The sequence below is a fragment of the Alosa pseudoharengus genome, unplaced genomic scaffold (genome assembly GCF_046254945.1).
Source record: "Alosa pseudoharengus isolate Yale_2024_CS ecotype anadromous, Long Island Sound unplaced genomic scaffold, YU_APseudo_1.1 YU_APseudo_1.1_scf_22, whole genome shotgun sequence".
In the NCBI taxonomy this organism is placed as follows: Eukaryota; Metazoa; Chordata; class Actinopteri; order Clupeiformes; family Clupeidae; genus Alosa; species Alosa pseudoharengus.
The window spans coordinates 28,126,154-28,149,112 of record NW_027468680.1 but is presented as its reverse complement, the minus strand read 5'-3'; the positions used below and the strand labels follow the sequence as shown (position 1 = coordinate 28,149,112).

The 22,959-nt window shown below is 44.3% G+C and overlaps 1 protein-coding gene across 1 annotated transcript; it reads right to left on the bottom strand.

Moving 5' to 3' along the window:
- Positions 1–1,642: 1,642 nt before the first annotated feature.
- Positions 1,643–22,387, bottom strand: clic4 (chloride intracellular channel 4). Its single transcript, XM_076299583.1, has 6 exons — positions 21,968–22,387; positions 9,023–9,132; positions 5,900–6,025; positions 5,529–5,635; positions 4,189–4,370; positions 1,643–3,857 (listed from the first exon to the last, which is right to left on the bottom strand). The coding sequence occupies exons 1-6, from the start codon at positions 22,034–22,036 to the stop codon at positions 3,693–3,695; spliced, it is 759 nt and encodes a 252-aa protein (XP_076155698.1). The 5' UTR covers positions 22,037–22,387; the 3' UTR covers positions 1,643–3,692.
- Between the last annotated feature and the right edge of the window lie 572 nt (positions 22,388–22,959).

The window sequence follows — 22,959 nt, the reverse complement described above, 5'->3', positions numbered from 1 at the left end:
TCCTACATGCCGGTCAGCTTTTTTAGTCATTTCCGTTTTTTCTTCATTCCCACTTGGCACGTTTTTTTTTTGTCTGCACACACACACACATCCTCCAACCCATCACTTGTGTTCCTTTATGTTAGAAAAATAAGGTAAATATTAACGCAAGGTAAGGCCAAGGTCCCAAGCAGCCGGGACTGTAATTCCCCATCACACATCTGGCAGAAGGCATATAGTACACATCTGGTTTGTGTAAGAGTCTGGGCACGGTTGCCCACTGACTGACGTTTCCCTCTCAATACAGAGGTCCTATTGTCACCACAGAACAGAGCTCAGTCCTACAGGCCCAAGATGGAGGGTGTAGGCTACAGTAGACTCAAAATGATTTTTTTAACATTGCACAGTAAACTGCCACCTTAGATGTATCCATTTATTAGTGAAAAATTATCTTTGATTTTTATTTGGGACAGGAAAGATAGGCCTGCATATAATCAAGATGCACAGTTATTGCAGCCAGGGTGTATGGCTTTTAATTATTTATACAATGATAGTAAGGGGATGTGATGACTGGGGTCACTGCTGTTACCAAGGAAAACATGTCAGACTGAATCTCCAACATATGCACTACTCTGACGCCCTCTAGTGTACATGGTGCATATCTCACTTGTGTTTGCTTACATTACAGAATTTCATCAGCCACTTGGTCACTCAGCATACAGTATTCAGTGTTCTTATTTGTTTCCATTTAAACCAAAAATAAAAAAAATACCAGCAGAATTTTTTTTCTAGCTAGTTTGATTTTTGTATGACTATAGATTATAGTATAATAGAGGATTTAATTTAAATAACATTAAATAACATAAAATGTACTTCTGGCACTGTACATCGGGACTGTGTTGCTATTTCTCAATACTGTGTGCTCAGGGTACTAGGAATAGTGGATGAAACTCCTTGAAACTTCCTCTTTCATCAGTCAGAAGATGCAGAAAAGCAATGGGATTTGGCACACAATACTGTATTGTAACACATGCTCATGTAATTCACAACTTGAATGTTCAGAGTTCTGGCCTACTGATTTTATAAATGGGGTAATACTTCCAGGGCAAGCGTCTATTCTGATCATGCACTGAGGAACGCAAGCATTGGTAAGACCATGAAATTGTACAAAATACAGAAAGGATAAGAATATCCTTCCTCATTTCTGTATAAAGGCAAGTAGCCAACTCTTATTGTACCTCCAGCTCTGAAGTTTGGAACAGAAAAACCTCAAATTAATATTAACCAAGCAGTGTGCTACACAGACTTCAAACCCTCATACTGTACCAGGATGGACCAAGACGCCTTTGTCTTGGTTTGCATCCATGGAACTAATTGTCAGCCAGAGGTGTAAGATTGGGATTGTGCATGAAGGTGCTACAGTGCATTCCTGCTCCTTCCAGGCACTGAGCCAGCTGGTTTCTCTCATTAATTATACCTCCTGCTGGAAGAATCTGTGATAATGAGCAAATCCAGGAGGCTGACACAAACTACCAGGTTGAGCATCTCATTTCTACCTGTAATTATACTTTACCCACTACTTGTGCCTTACTGGCGTACCTTTCAAAACATCCTTTTGTGGAACCCTGGTACATTGTTTGAGAGAGAGACGAGAAAGAAATAGTAGAGCTACTAGCTGCCAGCAGTTTATTGATGAGAGCTTGATGGCCAACATGCAGAGCTTTCATGATCAATATCACCAGTGACTCGTCACACCGGCATGGTGACAGGATCATGGTGCAAAACAAACATAATAATAACAAAAGGAAACATGGTGAAGGTGCAGAGTGAGAAGCTGTTGGAAAGGGTGGAACTGCTCCCTCTTGGACCACGTCGGAGCAACACAGACGAGCAAGGTGCTCAGAAGGTCATCAAAGGCACATCAGTGTTTGTTTTGTCAGTGAACCTGCGGTCACTGACCTACATCTGGGTGTGGTCAAATCAGCGTTCTGGATTTACAGTCATTCCTGTCATGGTCTAGAAAGGCAACAAGTCGCTACATGCCAAACGTCAGGTTTATTCTGGTGATGTAAATGTGTATTCTTCATGGACCGCTCTAAAGACCTACTTCTACACTTTTCTTAGCCTTCATTTACAAAAGGAGTACTGTATGTATATAATGTAATGCATGTAAAATAGGACTACTTCACTTTAAAGCAGTGAACATATAAAATTTACATGTCAGTCTTGGAAAAAAATATTTACAAAGTCCCTCTACAATCTGAAAATGAATGAGTACATTTGAAGGATGGGATCCTTAAAAAAAGTCACCATTCAATCCAAGCTACAGTTTGCTGTGAATAGTAACAGTATGTCACTTGTGGATGAATACATCAAAAGTGAATAGTGTAAAATGAAAAGAAATGTGAATCCAATATGATGCAATGATGTCGCCCTCCTCCTCTGGGGCTGTCATTTGAAATGTGTTTTTGTCACTACAGATTAGGTCTTATAGCCACATAACGGTCAATTCCCAGAATCCTAGTTACGGACAAAAGATAAAAATGTATGGAAACTTAAATAAGAGTTAAAAGCCATTGATGTCTGATAGCTTTCAGCTATTGCTCCACATTAGCATCACAGCTAACTCACCCTTTGTTAAACTGCGGAGCACTATAAGCTTCAAACTGCCAATTTCACAAATGCATCATTAACAACAACAAAAATGTTCCCTTCGTGTTTTTGATCCAATAGAGACCAGTGTGTTGCACTCAAAAATAATTTGGAAAATATGCAAGACGTACATTTTCAGTTCTTCAACTGGAACATTATCACGTATGTTCACCTGGTCATCGAAGTTTATCTGGCTAGATTTTTTTACTCTGATTCCACAAAAGAAAAGGGAGCTACTGAACTGACCTAACATCAGGTCACTGGGTACACCTGTTTAATGGGCGTGTATTGTGTCAGTTTACACATGTCTCAATTTTACTCCAAATAAATTGAAAAGGACTGTGGATGCTTGAACATTACAACAAGGTCACCTTATCTGTTTCAGAGTTAGTGTACCTGAGAATGGGGCCTTGGTTATAAAGGGCTGTCCTAGTCCACTCGCCTATGAAATAGCTGAACCTTTACACTTCAGCACGAAGTCACTGCACTGCTCACAAACAACCTTCAGCAAAAAAACACTGGAGCTTACAACACTGTTTAAACTTACTCAGCTGAAAAATAAAGAGCATTCAATTATTTCTTTTTATAACTCTGCAAGCCTCAAAAAAGCCATTCTTTTTTTTTTTTTTTACTGCCACGACCTCATGTAGTACGAGTCTGCGTATTCAGGAGCGTGGAGGTCATTTCTGTCAGAACTGATATGCGGAGCGTGTGTGTGTGTGTCTGTGTGTACGTAAAGCTCTGGTGCGCGACCGCTGGTGGTGTTCCCAACTGTCTCGCCATTTTTTTCACACTACTCCAAGTTCATAATAAAAAAGGAACACAGTCAGTGAGATATATCAAGAACCTTAGAGAGTGATGTTGACAACACAGGAGTTTCCTTAAAAGGGAATAGAAAGATCAAAATGAAAATAAAACAAAACAAAAGGAAAAATAAATCATGCATTGGGTTTGCTCTATAGACAGAAGGAAAAAAATAAAAGTCCATAGTTTTTTTTCTTTCTTTCTTGTGTAATCAATGACCAGTCCCAGTGCTGTTGGGGGTGGGGCGGGTGAGGGGCTTATTTGACAAGCCTCTTGGCCACGTCACCATAGGCGATCTCGATCTCTTTGTCGCTGGGGCAGGTATTGGTGAACTCCTCGCGGGAGTAGGCATTGCCCAGGTACTTCCAGATGCCCATCATCTCCTTGGGAATCTCAAAGCCCCGGTACTTCTTGGCCACAACCTGCAAGGCAAAAAAAATTGTTGGTTACATATAAAAACGGCAAGGGATTCACAGACATCAATCAAATCAATAAATAACCACACACACACACACACACACACAAATAAAATGTTACGCTTCTTAATACCCTGATATGGACAGAACATTATTTATTTAACCATTATATTCACTTCCAGGTGCAAGTTTGCACTACTCTTGAGAAAGTCAGTTGTTAAATAATGATGCTACATGTTACAAATCCTGGTTGATCACTCACAATCTCAAAAAAACAGCTTCACTTTCATGAACAACAGTCAAACGAATTCCCCCCGCCCACAAGTACTCCTTGTACCTTGACAATGTGAAGCTTGGGAAGCAGGTTGCAGTCAGCAAGGGTCATGTCATCCCCATCCAGGAACTTGCGGCTGGACACCTTGACGTCCTCAATGCTGTTGTGGTCGATCTCGTCAGGCAGTGGGGAACGCAGGTACTCGTCCAGCTTCTGCAGGGTTTTCAGCAGGCCTCGCTCCAGAGCTGACCACCACACCAGACAGAACAAACCAAACAGGACACGTTTGACAGAATTCCGAATTACATTTATTTTCCCTGAGTGATGCCACACAGGCACAGTTCAGGACAAATTGAGATGGCCATCGCCTCAATAAAGAACATCCTTACTACAGAATGACACTTACTACAGAACGTCCTAACTACAGAATGACACAACAAGTAGTTCCAATTCATTCCACATGGGGGCAGTAGAAGTCTGAACTGAACCCAAAGCCACCTTACTCATCTTGACCATGTGCTCAGATCTTCTAAACTTCTAGGGAGCTACTACGTCTTCACAAGGCATCTTAAACATACACCTCTTGTGTGTACCTGCCGACAGATGGCCATGTAGGGGTCATTCGGTCTCTGTGTCGTGTCAAAACATGTGTGTCAGCTGGCTTGTGTACACAAGCTTGTCCTTATCTATCAGTCTGTATAAAGTGAAGCAGCAGAATTATGTTTGTCCTCACTGTTTACTTTCGCCATGCCAGGCTAAGCATGGAGTGTCTTAGCTGCCCTCAGAGTTTCACAAACCAGCTTATGTGAAGCTTTTGAAAGATTAGCCTACATGATCGCACAGATTTAAACGAGTGGATTCCCTCCTTGTGCCAAAATAACAAATGTATGTTAATTGGGCCTTTTGCTTGGCTGAGTAAAAGGGACTGGAAGCGACGGCAGCTTATACAATGGGGCCCTGTGTGGGGAGGGTAAACGGCTGGGGTGAACAAGCGGGGCAGGGGCGAAGCGGGCCAGGACCTGGGCAACAGGCAGCTGGCACAGAGCAGATAGGGACACTGTGGAGAAGTTACGTCACCCAACCGGTCAGGACAAACTGAACAGACTCATATCTCCATCTCTCTCTCTCCGTCTCCCTTTCTCTTGCTGTCTCTGACATGGCACTTCTTTCACTTTCACCTCACAACTGGCGATGAATTCCATTCCAACCTATGAAGCTACCGCCATCTTTATAAATTGAATAATAAAAAAAACAACATATATTTCTACACTCATAATATCCCACCCATCATGCCTGGCCTTGATACTTTGTCCAATGATGTTGCAGTCTTGTCGCCTAACAATGGGTGAGAGCTCAGTGGATGGGTAGCACACTTTAGGGTTCAGTCAATGACAAAGACTCACCTTCATTGCCATCAGGTTTGGAGTTTTTGATGAAAGCTGAAAATTTGGCAAAGATGTCCATCCCTGCTGTGTTGGACTCAGGGTGACGGGCACCAAGTTTGGCATACCTTAATCAGACAGAAACATGCACTGAGACATATCACAGCTAGCGTTACTTGGAAGTTATTTACTTCCATTCCATAAATCTACTGTAGACTGGCATACTGAGTCAGAGCAGAGTGAACATGTATTTTGCTATCAGTACTTGTGGCTTTGAAATCATTATTGCCATTTTGTTTTCTATATTGCCCTGTTAAGAGGTAAACCTGGCAAAATAACACAACTCATGGATGCTCAAAGAGGCCTGTGAGGCTGCTCCCAGCCAGACTCACTTGGGGGGGCTGAGGACATCCTCCAGGAACTCCTCGATCTTGTTGACGTCCGTCTTGACCTCTCCGTTAAAGGTGATGAAGGGCGGATGTGTGCCCGGGGCTAGGTTCTGCAGGTCCGCTGGTTTCCTGATGAAGGAAGCAAACAGCACAGCACAGAATTACACACTAAACCTGCTCTCTGTTGACATGGACAGGCTTAGACTGATCAGCCACCTGAAAGCACAACATGTTTTCATAATGATCTTTTAAACTATGAAGAATGATTTGCACTATACTGTATGAAGTATAGATATAAAGACTGAGGCACAATCTCAACATCAGGGTAACACTACCATGGGCCTGCTATATGTGGAATAAATGTCATCATGACCACACTTTGGCTGATGAAATCGTAATGAGCGTTTACATGCTGGCTGGTAAATTAGGCAAGCTATTAGCCAGGTGAGAGGTGTTCCATTTCTGGGTTTTAGCACTCCTGTGTTGATTGTGTGTGTGTGTGTGAAGGGGGGTGGGGGAGTGGGGGTTGGGCTGTGTTGGAGGAGGGCCCCAGGGTGAACAATGCCTCCCCGTGCTGGTGCCACACTGGAGCTTTCCAGACCTCTCCCGGCCGCTCAAGCCAGCTCACCATACTGCTCTGCACTTTCAGCCCGGGTCACGCGAGGGAGTGGGAGCGTTTAGGACTGTATATGAGAGAGAGTGTGTGTGTGTGTGTGTGTGTGTGTGTGTGTGTGTGTGGGGGGGGGGGCGTGTACGGTAGGGTGTATCTGTCAGGATGAAAGACAGTATTTGCATGTGCATGCGTGTGTGTGTGTGGTGTGTGCCTTTAGGACACTGAATGTGTACATCATGTTCCAGATGTCTCACAGAAGCTAGAGATGGTTGTGCACAGAGCATAATGAGAATATGATGAAAGGCCATCAACACAATGCTCTTACCTAACCCTCACGCTAGCCTACCAGAGGGAAAACACTGAGCTGTTTATTCCTCCAACTGATGCTGCTCGCCACTGCAAATCCCATTCTGCAATAGAACCTTTGAAACTGAAAATAGCCTATAACTCCATACAGTTATTATGCAACTTATTAAGAATATTATGAAAAACGTTCTAAAAGTAAATGAGCACAATGTTCAAAGAGCAAGTAACTCCAATTGTGTTGGCCGTGTTCTCTTTCTAAATTTGACACTCAGCCGGTGCCAAGCACAAAGTTTTGATCTCCTTCAAGAACTCCTGTTTGGAACAAAATGATTGTACCAACTGGTCGTTGGGCAGAAAACAACAGGAAGTGACCTAACCTCTTTGGCATGACCAAAGGAAGCACCCTCGAGACACACACAAACACACTCTCTCAGCCCTGCTACTGGAGAGATACGAGTTGGAGGATGAGGACATGGGACCAATTATTAAACTACCATCACCATAAAGGAGCAAACACTGCAGCACCTCATGCTGAGTTAACAGAATCCTCATGGACCAAGTGTACACACGTACACACACAGACAAGACACACACACACGAAAAGTGATGAGCAAAACAAAAATCTGGTTTAAGATTCAATAGATCATGGGATGCCTAGTGCACACCCAACAGCTGATGTATTAACTGTCCTCACATCTTTATTCAGTCCTGATTAAGCCAGTTGGTGTCCACCTAGAGTCTTAAACTCTTCACTGAGCAGAGTCATTGCTAGCGGTAGACTGATTATATTCTAAATAATCGGCATCGACCAATATCTGAGTATATTAAGCCTATTGACATGCAGGTGCATCTGTGGGCAGCCCAGTGGTGTTGCTGAGGAACTCGTGGGACGCACGCTGCCCCTTGTGTCAATTAAATTACCAGCTGACTCCAGCCAGAACTTTTGAAACAGAGTACAACGTTGTGCCTGGGAGAAAATGGAAAAGCTTCAATTCTTTTCATCTTATTATTCTTTATCATGCAAATAGAGGGAAAAAACGGCCAAATATCCAATATATTTTATAATATATACAATAAAAATCGGCAGCATTCATCAGCCATCGGCTGACCTTCATTACTAAAGATCGGCATCGGCCACAGAAAAAAAAATATCGGTTGACCTTTAGTCATTGCTTTCCCTTTCCATGTTGCGCTGATAAAATGGAATACAACTAAACAGTGACGCTTTTGTCTGTCATATTCCACTTATTGGTGGGGATGGAGATCTTATGTGGAAAAAGAGGTTGAGATCTCAACTGGAAACAAGCTGATCGTTCTGTGCTACTGTGGCCAGACAAACAAAGACATGTTTGAGAGGAGAAACAGAAGACAGCTCTTAGGAAGAAGGAGGCGGGAACTGTCTTTTTCAAACCCCTCTCGGCATTCCTTCAGTTCGACTGGTGCCCTTCTCCAAGTGACTCTCCAACTAACATTCTAACAGTTCATAATGTCACTTTCAATGCATTGAGTATAAAAAGTGTTCAAGAATCTTTAAATTATCTAAAAATAGCTCCCAGATTTTAGCTTCAGGTTTTGAAGCTGGGAAAAGGAAAAACCAGGGAGCATTTAAATGACGCATCAGCAGGGAATCTTAATAGCTGGTTGAGACGCACTCACAGAAACCAGGCAAAAACAGAGTTTGAATTTCAGTTGAAACAGTTTAACTGAGATTGTATCTCTCTTTTTATGGAAGAATAGCTTTTTTTAAAATATAACTATGGATGTTGTTTATATTTGTCACCCCCACAGACACTGCCCAGATCCAACGTGTTTATTTTTTCGATCTCTCAGAGCGGAGAAGGGTCATGGGAAAAGCAGATGAGCAGCTCCAGTGGTGGGGAGCGGTTTTGAGGTGGGCCTGACCCAGCACTCCAGCTCAGCCACTCAGAGCAGTGAGGAGGGGCTGGCAGAGCTGCAGCAGGAAGCACTCACTAGGGAGAGGAGGGAGAAGAGTGGAGGAGAGAAGGAGGAATCTCAGAGCTGGGGAGCCTGGAGATATTTAGGGAGCTGGGTGAGAGAGAGTCAGTCATCTGCTGTTCTGGGAACAGGGTGTGGGGGATGAGGCAGGCAGGGTATAGTGTGTGGTGGGGTTTTGGTGGTGGTGTAGTGTGTGGTGTAGTGGGTGGTGTGTGGTGGTGTGGAGAGGTGCAGGGAGAGAGATGGCTCACCTCTTCAGGTCCACGGTGGTGACATTGAAGACCACACCCTTGAGCCAGAGGATCATGAAGAGGCGCTGGGAGAAGGGGCAGTTGCCGATGCTCTCGCCATCACTCCCTGCCTGAGAGAAGCAGACAGGGGGAAAAGGAGACCGTGTGAGATTATAACACAAACATCATCAACCAACTTTTCCTCGCTCAGCAACGATTACTGTAATAACTGTGGGTGTGACAGGAAAAAAACATGAAGATAGAGCACTACGCCTGGTGCAACGTGTAATTTAACTGGACCACACCAAGATACAGAAAATATAACTATTTGTTTGCTATGACATTTTCCTTTACATATTCCTTTACACATTACCATGAATCAACAGCTACATTCAATGTTACTTAAAACTGAAAACAATGTTAAATGCTTTAGCAACACGGGTGAGCCCAGAGGGCTTCCTGGATACAGTGGCTGTCACCATCAGGCCAAAACTCCAAGGCACTAAAGCCTTGTTCTGCCTTTCTTGAGACAGTGTTTCATTCACTCTCACTTGAAAGGCCAGCTCTCAAGAGAGCCCACAAGGAGCTGACCTTCATCCCCGGCCATGGTGGCCATTAATTCCTACTCAGATGTAACAGAACGCCTTGCAGTGCCCTGCGACGCGACAACAGATATGTGCTCTAGAGTGCTTAGTCACTTCAGGCATTCAAGCAGTACTGGATCAAAGCTTTGGATGTGGGGGATCATGATCTTTGAAGTGAATCTTTTTTTTTGTGTGTGTCTCATTTTCAGCTGTGCTCAGTAAGCCATACAGATGCTCCACACAGACTCAGATAGAGAATGAGAACAGATAGTGCCATGTGAATGCAGTGGGATGTTTTCCGTCCAATCGAACAAAGGTACCGTCCCAGTGCTGCAAGGCAGCAGGCGTGAAATGAATTGCTGAAAATAATCTACTGCTGTGCAGTGGGAGACCTAGCCTGGCTCTGCCCTACCACTGCTGCCAGCTCACTTTTTGCTTAGATTATAGTCTAGAACTGATGTTCACAAGATGATACAAGATGGGCCATTCTCAGGGGCCATCAAAATCCACGACCAGTAGGGGGTGACTATTAGCCTGGCCCCGCCCACCTAGATCTTCTTTCAGGGAGATGTAGTCTGGAACACCACAGTTCATAACCGTTTCCCTCGAACAAGAAAAATGTCAGGCCAATCAGCAACGAGAGGGGACGATGAAACCGAAACTTATTGTGATAAATAGAGGCAGCAACACCTGCAAACGTCAAAAATACAGTTTGAAAGAAAAATGCAAAAATGTATTTACAAAGGTAGACCCACATACATTATTTCCTGACTTCTGGTGCCGTTTATTGTCGGTTTGTAAAGTTTAGGCGAAGTAGGAAGTAACGTTAGGAATCTCTGAAATCATTGGTCCAGCCTTACCAATCAAAGTTAGTGCCCATCGCAATGCAAGTGTTGCAAACTTTTCCCTATCGAGAGTTCCCAGACTCACCCAGAGTGGCTATGTGTGATGACGCTAAAATGGTTGTTGCTCCAATTGTTTTAAATTAACCCAAAAGTCTACACCCATTGGAATAGGAAGACTGGAATAAAGCCAAGGGAAACAAGGCCAGGCCCTATTCTTGAAGCTCATTGCAGAAGAGGGGGAACTTTGCCTTGCAACATAATGTAAGGCAGTTATGATTGAAGATGAAGAAGGACATGAACTTTCCCTCTCCACATTTCACAACAGAATGAGATGTGAGGTGTGGGACAGAACACCACTGTAATTCCAGAAATGTCCAACATTTCTTGACTGATGGCTTAATTACAGTTGATTAGAAGAGGCCATGCATCCTTGAGAGGAAGCATTCCTCCTCCAGCAATGACCTGGCCAAGGTATTCAGCTCTGAAGGTCACAGCAGCTGAGCTCCAAGGGCTGGAGGCAGGGAAGTCGCCATCTCACATTCCTTCCCCCATATCTCAAATATGTGCTCACAATTTGGACTTGGTCTGATCTCAGGCCCAAGATCCTGCTCCTCCTCCTAGAGAGCCTGCGATGTGCAGGAGTCTAGGGAGTCGCCCACTGCAGCAGTCACGGGCTGAGGGAGTCTATTAACGGAGTTGAGCACGAACTAATTAAATCAGCATTCCTCAGCGTTCCACCAGCAACACCAACGGCCCAGAGCGGCAATGCACAGGAGCAGTTTGCATGACTCAGCACAACGAGAATGGATTTCTCCCTGAAGTACAGCATTCTATAAGAAGGGATACAAGAACGAGAAATTAAAGAGAGAAATCTGTGGAAAAAACACTGTTGGTTGTGCTTCACAAGAACAGGGGAGAACATGCTGTGGACAATTCTTTTCGATTTATGCGTTTGTTTGGCCCTCTCACACAATAAAACTCTGCATCTGGGTCTGCATTTCCTCCTGGTGAATGGGGGCTTTGTTCCTGATGTTCCCCCCCCCCCCCTCTCTCTCTCCCTCTCGGCCCCCCTGCTGGTGTTGACAAGCCTGCTGGGGTACGCCTCCTGTTGTGCTCAAGCTGTTTACCGTGTTTGAACCTCCATTACGAGACTTTCCTGTGCGCTTGGCTTCCCTTGGAGAAGCCCCGATTAAAGCCTCTTCTGAACTCCAAAAGCTTCTTCTTATAAAACGTTCAGCTCTTGATCTGTCTGAGGCACATGATATTTAATCTTAATGCCACTATTTTTAATGGGAGAGCATGATAGTGAGGTGGCCAACGTCTGTTTGCAGACCTTTCCTCCTCCTCCTGTATACACACACACACACACACTACACTCCCTTGTGTGCCAGCAGTGAATCACAGACAACCAGGAGGGGGTTAGTCTGACAGCGACACGGGAACAGTTCCCATGGCAATGGACGGATCTGTCTATGACACTGCCGGCCTCATCTCAAAGGAGAGAAAAGAACAGAGGATCACAGTAGGCCACAAATGGTGCATGCTTGAGAGTTCAGGCCATACACACCCACATGACACACGCACACACACACACGACAGAGCCCTTAGCATCACAGGATAATATGCCAGGCACTCTGCCTCCTCCACGGTGGGCTGATATGAAGCTCCCGGCAGGCATGCCCTTGGCTCGCTATATTTAGTAAGGCACAAAAGAGGTCCCAGCAGTTTTGGGAGGCAGACAGACACTGTGTGCAGACAAAGCTCCTGTAATGGCTGCCGTCTTGGCACTGGCTGTTTCCCCCTCAGACGCCCAACACCGGCACTGATAATCAAAGCCCCTGCACAGGCCTCAGCCCCAGAAGCCCACAGCTGCAGTTGCCGCAGGATAGAGGGAAGGAGGAAATGGAGGAGAGATCCAGAGAGAGGAAGAGTGGGGGGTAGGGGGTTCAAAGAACTATGATAAGGAACAGAAAGCTTGCTTGCCTCCCTACTGCAGATCATGCTGTCTCTCACTCAATACTCAAAAACTCTGCAGTTGATGAAGACATAGTGACTTTTGCAGCCAAAGCCAGACTACAAGTTCTTCCAACTAGATTCAATCTTTCTCTTTGGTACCCTAACACATTCTCTTCCCACTGTTTGCACCATGATAGTCAGATAATTATTGAATCCCTGTCTCATGTTCTGAATGGCTGCTATGTGTATAAGGGAATGTACATTGCCAGACATGACAGAATTGTTGACTTACTAGTTCCATATGCTTCACCATGCAAAATCTACAAGAATGTATGCGTCTCACCTTGCATGTTCAAACTCTGTAATAGTGGAAATAATGTGTTTTCAAATGTTGCTGCAAAAAAGCCAGATGTTGTTGTTGTTGATGAGGACAGCAGAGAAGTAACCATTCTTGAAGTAGGCTGTGCTTTTGACTACAGTCTAGAGGATGCCTACCTTACAAAGCTTTTAAAGTATCAGCCACTCAGAGACATTGTTGTACAGTTTGGGTACAAATGTAAGCTGTTGGTGTATATATTTGGAAGCCTAGGTAATGTCCACAGACTAGTAGTCAGGGGGTTGCAGATTGCTGGTCTCTCTAAGACAAGAGCAAAGGCTCTAGCAAAATTCTGCTCAATTTCTGTGATAATTGGCAGTCGCCACATCTGGAGAAGGCGCTGTTTTTTGTACCCATGAACTGAGACCAGAGGCATAGGCTACTGGGTTTACAATGCTGGTATCTAAGATTGTTTGTGTTCAATGAAATCTACTGTAAAATGTGAACACAAATAAAGGTATTAAAATGTATGGGGAGGGGGGTGGTCCACAGACAGATAAAAACAATTGCCACAGGAAAATTAAAATGGTTTTGAGGGAGAGAAAGAAGACAGAATAAAACAGTGGGATGGGAAAAAAAAAGAGTAGAAGAGAAAAGAAGTAAGAGAAGAGACAGCAGTGAGCAAGCGTATGACAGAGTGGCTGTGGCAGGGAAGCGAGGGAGAGTCCGATAGAGGAAGAAGAAACTCCAGGCCACTCCCTCCCTCAACCCGCTGTAACTTTTCAAAAGTCCGAGAGGTTTTGCTCTTCCTCTCCTCGTCATCCACCCCTTCCCCCTTCCCCTCTCTGTCTGAGGCCCCTGTGCTGGGTCAGGAGGCAGAAACTATTCTAGAAATGTCTCTGCAGTTGGGTCCGGGACAGAGCGCTTGTTTAGATTGGGTGAGGATGCCTGCCGGGTGAGCATTTCCTCCGAGACAGCTGTGAGCACACGCCGGCTGCAAGAGTGCCTGATGCAACAGTAATGAAACCCTCGCCAACCCAGGGAGGAGACGTTCAATCACAGGCTAGAGGCCACACATGCGCTCGCAGGCTAAACACTACTCTTTTGCTCTATAACTGAGCGCTTTGCAACCCGTCTCCTGAGGACAACTGTGCTGTTGCCCCTTTCAAAAGTTGAGTCCATTTCTATTTCATGTAAAAAGAGTGGGAATAAGTTCCCATCAAATAAATCTGTGCTAAATTATATGTTAGACTGCATCTAAGTCTCTTGTCCTTCTGTGTGATCCCAACATCAGAGCGATGGTTTTACCAGAGCCAACCACTCTCCCACTGTCTGTTAACAAGTTTCCTTTTCTCTCAGAAAACTCAAAACCCTCTCAGTCTGAAAAGTTGGGACATTCATGAGAGAGACAGAGAGAGAGAGAGCTGAGGTCATTCTGTAGAGTGCACTCAACAAACACACAGGGAGGAAAAACAGCATAGTGCGCTTTTTGTGTGCTACCGTTACAAAGACGTCATGTTTGCCCTAAAAAGAACGAATAGGAAAAAAAAAAAGAACCCCTGATACGTGAGCTAACCAATTACTTTCAGGGAGAGCACCTTATATGGTCACAATATTAAAGCCAAGTCTGGGGAAATATCGGTGAATAAAAAGGAGGAAATCAAGCGCTGCCGAGATCAGCGGTGACTCCAAAGTTGGCAGACTTGTGACATAAGAACAGAAAGCGTTTGGTATGACACACACACACACACTTACAAAAACATAATGTGAACTCATTGACAGAAACATCTGTCTGCTGAACACTATGCCTTAAAACAGATTTATTTTCCTGTATATGGGAGTGTTTCAATATAGTCTGATATATGAACCTCTACAGACCACATTATGCCTCTCTCTCTCTATATATATATATATATATATTCCATCTCCCTTTTTCTCTATAAACCCAGACACCCAGGCGTACAGCTGCCAATAGAGGCGGTGACTCACGCAGTAGTCACAGATGTAGCTTCCTGTGAGGAGCAAGGAGCACAATGCAGCTGTGGACTGCCATTCATCAGCAGAGGACACACTACTGCATCTGGTCACTGCTGATGACATCATCTGCCCACATGACCAGGCATATCTCCCAACACCTCAGCCATCGCTTCAGTGAACCTCACTTAACTCGGTGGCAGATGAGATCAACTCATCGACGAGGCTGAGCTAAGGAGGTTAGTCCTGTCGGTAGATGTGGGATGACGGCTGATGATGTAGTGTCTTGGCCAGGGTGACCCCAGTGCTTAGGCTCTTGTTCTCCATTACTGACTGATCATAACTGACAACAGGCGTATTGTGTTGCACCCCCCCCCCCCCACCCACCAGTGTCCTCACAATCGTTTCCTCAACAACCAGTCAGTGCCAGGGCGGGTGAGAAGATTCCAGCCTCTCGGACAGGCCTGGCGGTTCAGCTCTGCTGAGTAGGGGGGCAGAGGGTGGCAAAGCTTGGGCCCCACCCTCTGAATCAAAGCTATATTTAGCAGCGTGACAGCCTTGCCTTTCCCCAGCACTAGACATTCTGTATGGGGGTGGTGGGTGGGAATGGGTGCTCGCTCAGGTTCAGACCACACTATTACCCAAAAAGGAGCTAGTGGTGAGCACAGGCCACTTCTCACACTGCCACGCGAGAGGAATGTCCAGCCAGGCCACACAAAAAGAAAGGGAACGTGTGTAATGTGTGTGTGTATGGGTGGGGGTGAACAAGTACCTTAGTAAGTAAGAAAGAAAGAAAGAAAGAAAGAAAGAAGGGTGTCTGTGAAGGCACGTGGTGACTCTGCATGTAACCATGGAGAGAGACACAGTGTAGAACATCACACCCGGCCACGGGCCCTGACTCAGGCAGACGTCAGTGTGTGGAAAGAAACCACATGGTCGCTCCCACCCAAAGACTTACCAGGGAGGACCAACACCAGAAATGGCTACAGTTGACCCGCATCTCACCGGCAGCTCAGCCTCAACCTTACTGGCATTAATCTCCCAAGTCCCAACTAGTGGAAGTTATATGAAATTGGTTTCCCGGCTTATAAACCTGGCCACTTTGAGCAGCTTAGCACACTACCACCCGTAACAAACAGATTTAATTCAACAGTCAACTAAATCCTTTATACCAGGTTTTAATGTGGCCAGGGTGTAGGCTATATTTTGAGGGTCATAGCAAGGACTAAGCTGGTTTTATGTCGTAAAGATAGTGATGTTTCACTACGATACTTAAACATAAAATAATATGAAATGGTAATTACAACCATGAGCCATACTGGGATGTATAATGTCCTGACTTGGCATAACACTGGCATGGGGATGGTCCTGGAAATAGTTAGCATAAGGGATGCAAACGTTAAGATAGAGGAACATGTTCATGGTTGCCTGTGAGCTGTGTATACATTGTGGCTATCCAGTACAAATACAGGAGTATTTCTAAAAGATAAAAAACCTGGCCCAAGTTTCAGAGTAATCAGAAGGCATTGTCATAAGAATGAAAAGGGAGGTTCTATGTGACTCCAGCAAATATTAGCCAGACATCATGGAATGAGAGTTTATTATGACATAAGTAAATGTTGAACAGAACAAATATGTAGTTGTACAAAGATTTTAAAAAGCTATTGTACTTGCAGTGAAAAAAACCCACAAAGAAAGACAACACAGCACATAGCAAGAATTTCTCAAGGGAGACAAAAATATATTGGCCTAAAATGATTATTCAGACATTCATCGCATTACTATAAAAAAGGCATGTTCATATTGGCTCTTGCAGTGATGCTCACACAACAAACTCCAGACTGATGAGCAAAAGTCACATGCTAGATCACTCCTTGACTTCCTCATCTCTCAACACACACACACACACACACACACATCTTGACTTCTTGATCCGACAAAGTCATGTACACAAACATTACCAAAAAGTTGACAACTGACAGCATTTACAATCAGCATGTACACAGTACATTAACCTCTTTGCAGGGACTGTGTAATCAGCAGCACAAATAGAAAATGCCTTAGACCCCCCACAGAGACGCCTGATGTCTAGACCAAGTCCAACCACCCTTGGCACAAACACAACACCATGGGCGTTTCACATGGTGGCACTGCCTGTGGTATGGAGCATTTGTAACAAGACACAAATATCACTTATGTATCCGTTTGAAGTCTTGTATGGTGGATGGGTGGGTATGTGAGTACTGATTACGACATGACAGATGAGAGAAAGGTTAAAAATAAAAGTCCAACACTGGGAAAAAACTGAGTTGAAAAGTTTTTGAACATTTGCAGTGCAGACAATGAAATGACTGGCAATTGTGCACTTCTATGTGGGCCATTCTTTAAGGGCCATTCTTCTCCACTGCTGTGAGGAATATTTTATTGTTACCCTGAAGCTCACCTGTCCTGTTACTCAAGTTAACCACAAGTATAAAACCTGCAGGTAACAGGAGATGAGGGGACTGTGTTGTGGAGGATCATGTTGCAGTGTGCATGCAGGCAAACCGTAAGTTGCCTGTGATTATGGAGACATGGCACAGAGATGTCGCAGCAGTAAAGACATGCCAGACGAATCAATACATGGAATTACTGCGTGTCCCGATTCATATAGCCCCCCACATGGAGCACTAATGCACATTGATTGCTACAGTCAATGTTGGCATTCTTCAGGGCCTTGAAATAGTTCTAAGATGGGAGGAGTCCCAGATTTAAAGACTGGAGAGGTGACAAGTCATCAATATGAAGGTCAACTACCATCACCATAAACAAGAGGGTACATGTCTCCACTACTCATAAAAGCTGTCTGACAAAGACATGGCAAGCTATTGTGGCAGTTAAAGTGACAGCAGAAGAATAAAGAGGGGATCACATGAAAAGCTCAGGACGAGGCCGAGACTGCCATATAACAAGTTGCCATAGAACACTCCCTGTGCCACTCACAATGTCAAGCATGAGTAAGGGCTTGACCACTTAGGGACCGTTCACACAGGAAAGGGAAAGCTCAAAGCTGTGCAAAAATCAGATGACACTAATCACCATTCTGAGGACAAGCCAGTTTGGGTTGATCCTCTTAGGTTTTCTGACAGACCAGTCATTGAGTTTATGTTTGGCAGTTCATCCCGCTAAGCCAGCCTATATAGAGATGAAATGCAATGCAGTGAAAGTGAAACCAACCAACCAACCTTTTTTTACAATCACCCTTCAATTACTCCCTCTCTCCCCTCACTCAACAAAATCTTTAACTATTCCCTCTCAGTCTGTACTCATGTTGATTTAAGCTGGGGGTCATTTCCCGTCATTGGGTCTACAAGAAATGCCTCATTTGTACCCTTCCCAGCTTCCCAGGGAGAAGTACAAGATTGGGGGGAAGAGTCATTTTTTTGAGCGGGCTTCTGAGGCACTTTTCAGTGGAGGATGCGGTTTAACTCTGACTCATAAGGATAACGGCATGGTACAGATGAATATACACTAGGTCGGCCAACAGAGGCATTTGGTTAGGTTTTGCACTGGTAAACACTGATCTTTGTTTCCAAGAATGTCCCCATGTATGTGTCTAATATTGGTTTAGCAAGGAATGCTAAAAAATGGGATACCAGGTATGCTTGGAGAGGTTTTGCAATTTAGCACAAGTAAGCATTTAATAATGGGCTGTAATGAGCCCAATCCTAAATAAATAGCTTCTGAGGCACACACCAAAGACACAGTTCTTAGAAGCAAGCCAAGAGCCCAGAGCTGCTCTTCCTGGAAGTGGTGGGTTCCTAGAGTAGCAACAAGGTCTCTAACCTTCACTGCCTTCTTACAAGAGGAATCATCCTACAGTCTGGGGTTAGGCACTCTTGGGTCCATCCCCTGGAGGTTTCCATGTAAATATGGGTGGATAACAGATATTTACAGCTCACATAGCTCCCAGTGTTCATATCTAATCAGTATGGTAGATATTTCACTCCTCCCCACTCCATTCCTTAGCTCCACTTGCAAATAGGAGCATTTTGGGGGGGGGGGGGGGGGGGGGGGTGAAGGGGGTGGAAAGTTCCTTATAGTTGAATATGTCATGGCATCCCAGCAATAGTGTGGGAGGTGAGGAAGGACATTTTTTGTTTTGCTTTATTGGTGGAGAAAGCAGTGTGTGAAATACAGTCCAAGGTAATGGAATGTATCATAAACACTGATGAATCTTATGACAGAGAAACCTGCTGAGCAGTCCTGCTGCTCTTTTGGAGGTGGGGAAGGGGTGAAAGTTCAAAGACGTTTAAAGCATTGCAAATTATACTAGTTAGAGAAAAACTTATCCAGTGACTTGTAAACAATATCTAATCTGGCGGTGCATTCATGTGGGTGCAAGGGTTAATTTTAGTGTTATTTAGCATGGCTAACTGGGCAACTGCACGGATGCCATCAATAAAGTCCCTCGGTACAGAGGCCAGGGCTCATCCCAGCACCGCAGAAAGCAAAACAGTCACCATGGCAATCTGGTGAAAGCAGACAAAAACACTGCTGCCTGCTTCATAGTGGGTAAGCAGTCTGGTGTACTCAGACTCCGCAGGATTACGAGTCTTTTTCTTTCCTTTCAAGTCACCGGTCATTCAAACCGATGCATAAAAAGCATTTCTGAAGAGCAAGATCTAGAATTTCAGTGAGTCATCTGTGCAGTACTACAGTTTACTTTGTGTGACTTGTTAGATGTCTTTCAGGGCAACTGAACACTGGAACCGTGGTCGCTATGGTGGCACCTTTGAACTCCCAGAACATCTGGTCCAGATGGTTTACCTGTAATCACTAGGGTGGGTGACAAAGCTCTTCAGGTTCAGTCTATGATAAATCTTATCAAAAACATAAACAATTTCTCCATAAAAAAGTATGTGGAGAGGTGTGACAGGGGACATGGCCAGGGGATGGGATGGTGCAATGCTGGAGCTGAAGCTATTGGCCTATGCTCCCGGTACACTTTATCAGTCATTGCCAGAAGCAGTGGTTTGTTTGGTGCCTATGGCAACATGCAGGCCTGTTTCATTGTCTTAGAAAGAGCCTGTCTGATGTACGAGACAGGGAGCAATGATGGACAGCACCATGGCTACATCAATACTGCAAGTGCTCATCAGCTTCAAAGCCGGACTGCAAACAAAATAGAGCACAGACAGAGAAAGGGAGGCAAGGAACATTAGTTGCTAGAAAGTGCACACTCGCTCTCCGCAAACACAGAGAAAGAAAGAAACACAGACACGCAAGAGCACCATGCACACACACATACACAAATAAACAGTGTTAAGACAGAGCCCCCAAAGAGTGTGTAAGGGAGGCCCAGGAACATGAGGTGCTGTCAGTTGCCGCTGGCAGCGAGAGGTTGGTCTCTGAGGTGGCTCACTGCTTCTCACTGGCTGTGTCATTTGTCCACCAAGGGCAGCTGATTACATCCAAACTGAAAGCACATTATCTATGCAAAACATACATCCTTTCTCTCCCTTTCTCTCTCTCTGGACCTCTGTTCAGGACATCTGTCATCATAGAAATAATGAGCTTATGTGTGAAACCTAAAAAGCAATTCATAGAATGCAGTTCAAAACATCTGTTAAACAAATGTTTTAATAATATTTAATGAAACTACTTCACTTGAGAGCCAACAAATGTGGGCATCATCTCCTTCAGCAAATCTGTGCAATGCCAGTATCTTTGCTAGTTGAGGAACAGCCATTATCAGCCACTGTAAGCCTAGGCCTGCAACTAGGTGAAAGATTGAAGCATGAACTGCAATTAACAGCTCTAACCACTTGTGCCAAAAGGGAAGCCCTACTAATAATTAAACATTCCAAAGGAGATACTTAATGCAGTGGGCACAGTTAAGTTTCAGTTTGGTTGCTACATTCACTACACTGTGTAGGCAAAGTTTGTTCAATCATTTTTAAACCCACCACTTCAAGGGGTGAACGGAGAAGAGGCACCAAGGCCGCAGAGGCTCCTGTGATTACCGCATGCAATGGATCATTTACACTTTAGTCATCAGAGGAATTTGACATGGCTCTGTGATTGCATCACTACAATAAGCACGGTTACCCACAGTGTAGGACTGTGTGCCCCTTTTTGGCCCATAATTAAATTCAGCCCCCCACCCCCTTTTACTCCCTCTTCTCCTCCCTCCATATCACCCTCTGCCCCACCCCCTCTGCCTGTTTTCCCTCTAGGGTTTTCCCGCTCTGCCAAGCAAAAGGGCCCCTAGGAAAAAAAAGGAACACATCACAAATGGGGAGCAGCCGGTTGGGCCTGCATCAAGCCCCCTGGACATGTTTGCCAGAAAATATCCATTATTCTCATTTGGAAGGGTCAACACATGTTGACTGTGAATGATTATAAAAAGCTGTTTCACTGAATCCTAACACTCTTGTGCAGACAACGGAATATAGTTTTAATTTTACAAGCTAGGGTGGAATAGCACAGACAGTGTGCCAGAAGCAGACCAGTTAGACATTATTCGGGCTAGGTTACTAACAGAACACCTTTATCTTAATGGCCTTGGCTAGGATGAAATCCGTTATGCCATTATTGAACATAACTTAACCAAAAGTCTAAATTTGGTCTTCAGCGCCTGATAACGTTAGTTCACAACAGTGTCCCACGGTAACACAAAGGAGCAGTGCCAGTGCCAGTGTAGGCTACAATCCCGAACAGTATCCTTGACCGGACGGATATCCTGTCAATGCCTTTGGCTACATTGTTTCGGTAGTGGAAGAAAACGTAGGCTGCCTAAACAAAAAAGTCTACGTTGGAACACAGCTATTCAAACTAGCCTATTGTCATTCGTTAAAATCTTGCACAAAGCTGCGAAGGTAACAGATACCTACAATTATAATTTTAGTGGTTCGACGAAGCTTTGGGCTGTAGGAGCGTATCCGCCCTTTGCGGCTGACATCCATAGCCCACATGGCAGCTAATGCTGCCGTTATACTTTACGACCTTTTTAACAATTTTAATTGTTAATTTTGTTTGGATAACACCGTAAAGACCAGACCAGACTATAACGCGTGTGGACCAATTCAACCCCCACAAGTTACCCAAAACGGCTGTGCAAAGACAACATTAAAAACATCAACGCTAAAAAGCTACATTCCAATTGTTAGTAAGACATTAAGTTTATCCAAATGAACACAGTTTCGTTAAAATACCGTTACAGTTTGTTTATCGTTTTCACTACCTTTCTAATAGGACAAAAACGCATAATGTGAGATAGGATAACTTGGACGAATCTGGGAATCCTTACCTTTACAAAGAGTTCGATAACCGGTTCGTTATCTCCCTTCACTCCGTTCTGGGGTACCGAAAGAGACATTTTTATGTTAGTTTTTGAAGTTTCACCGAAACTGGCCTCCTCAGCCAAAGAAAAAAAGGCAACTATTTTCCCAGCAGCGATCTTCTCCGCCTCCCCGTCCGTGCAGCCTTCGGATAACCGTTTTTCCCAACCAAGTTGGCCAGCTGAAACCGTGTAGCAATTCTCACACAAGTCGAGTTCACGCGGCTCGTTCGCCACTGCCGCCTGACACAAATAATAGTATTTCTCCGCTTTTCTAGAAGCTCGATATGGCTCTCAATGCATTGTTAACCCTCTCCGACTCAGTCTTTTATTGTTGAACTACACTGGAGTATGATGGGGCAAGAAAAAAGCAACGGGAATATTTAAAGGCGTGATGTCATCTGCACGGCAAACAAAAAGTGGGCTGGGTTTCTGTGGAGTCTTGAAGAAGAGGATGCCCGCTGCGCTTCTGCACGCTGTGTGAAAGAGCCATAGGCTAGGCCGAATGCCTCACTTGCAGAATGACAGGTTGACATAATTAATAAATTAAATAATTATCCACCAAATCAAATAATACTACGTATAATACATTATGACAATATGTAAAAAAAAAAAAAAACTCTTCAACCAACGTAAACTTTTTCGACAGTAGGCCTACTGAGGGACAATTCTTGACCTAATTCTCTAATTCAACCATCTGGTCGTTGGCTAGGCAATGAAGGGAACCTGATAACAAAATAATCAAATAAACTAGTTCTATCATAACCAAGAAATGCTATTTGATTATTATGTTTGATGATTATTATGTATGTTATGCTATATGATTATTATGTATGTTATTTTACATCTGTGAAAACGATTTTAAGTCAACGAAAGGCATTTAACTGGTTGTTCTGCTCTAACTGGCTTAATTCAGCTGGCTGGCGTCATCCCTTGGGACCCTGTTCTGTAATGCTGGCCCT

What these genes read in the sequence shown, in the direction of transcription:
- clic4 (XM_076299583.1), bottom strand. Translation starts at nt 22,036, where the DNA reads ATGTCTCTTTCGGTACCCCAGAACGGAGTGAAGGGAGATAACGAACCG. An exon ending in GATGTCCTCAGCCCCCCCAA is followed by an intron (nt 5,636 to 5,899) that starts GTGAGTCTGGCT and finishes TGTCTGATTAAG; the next exon opens with GTATGCCAAACTTGGTGCCC. An exon ending in CCAAGCTTCACATTGTCAAG is followed by an intron (nt 3,858 to 4,188) that starts GTACAAGGAGTA and finishes TTTGCCTTGCAG; the next exon opens with GTTGTGGCCAAGAAGTACCG.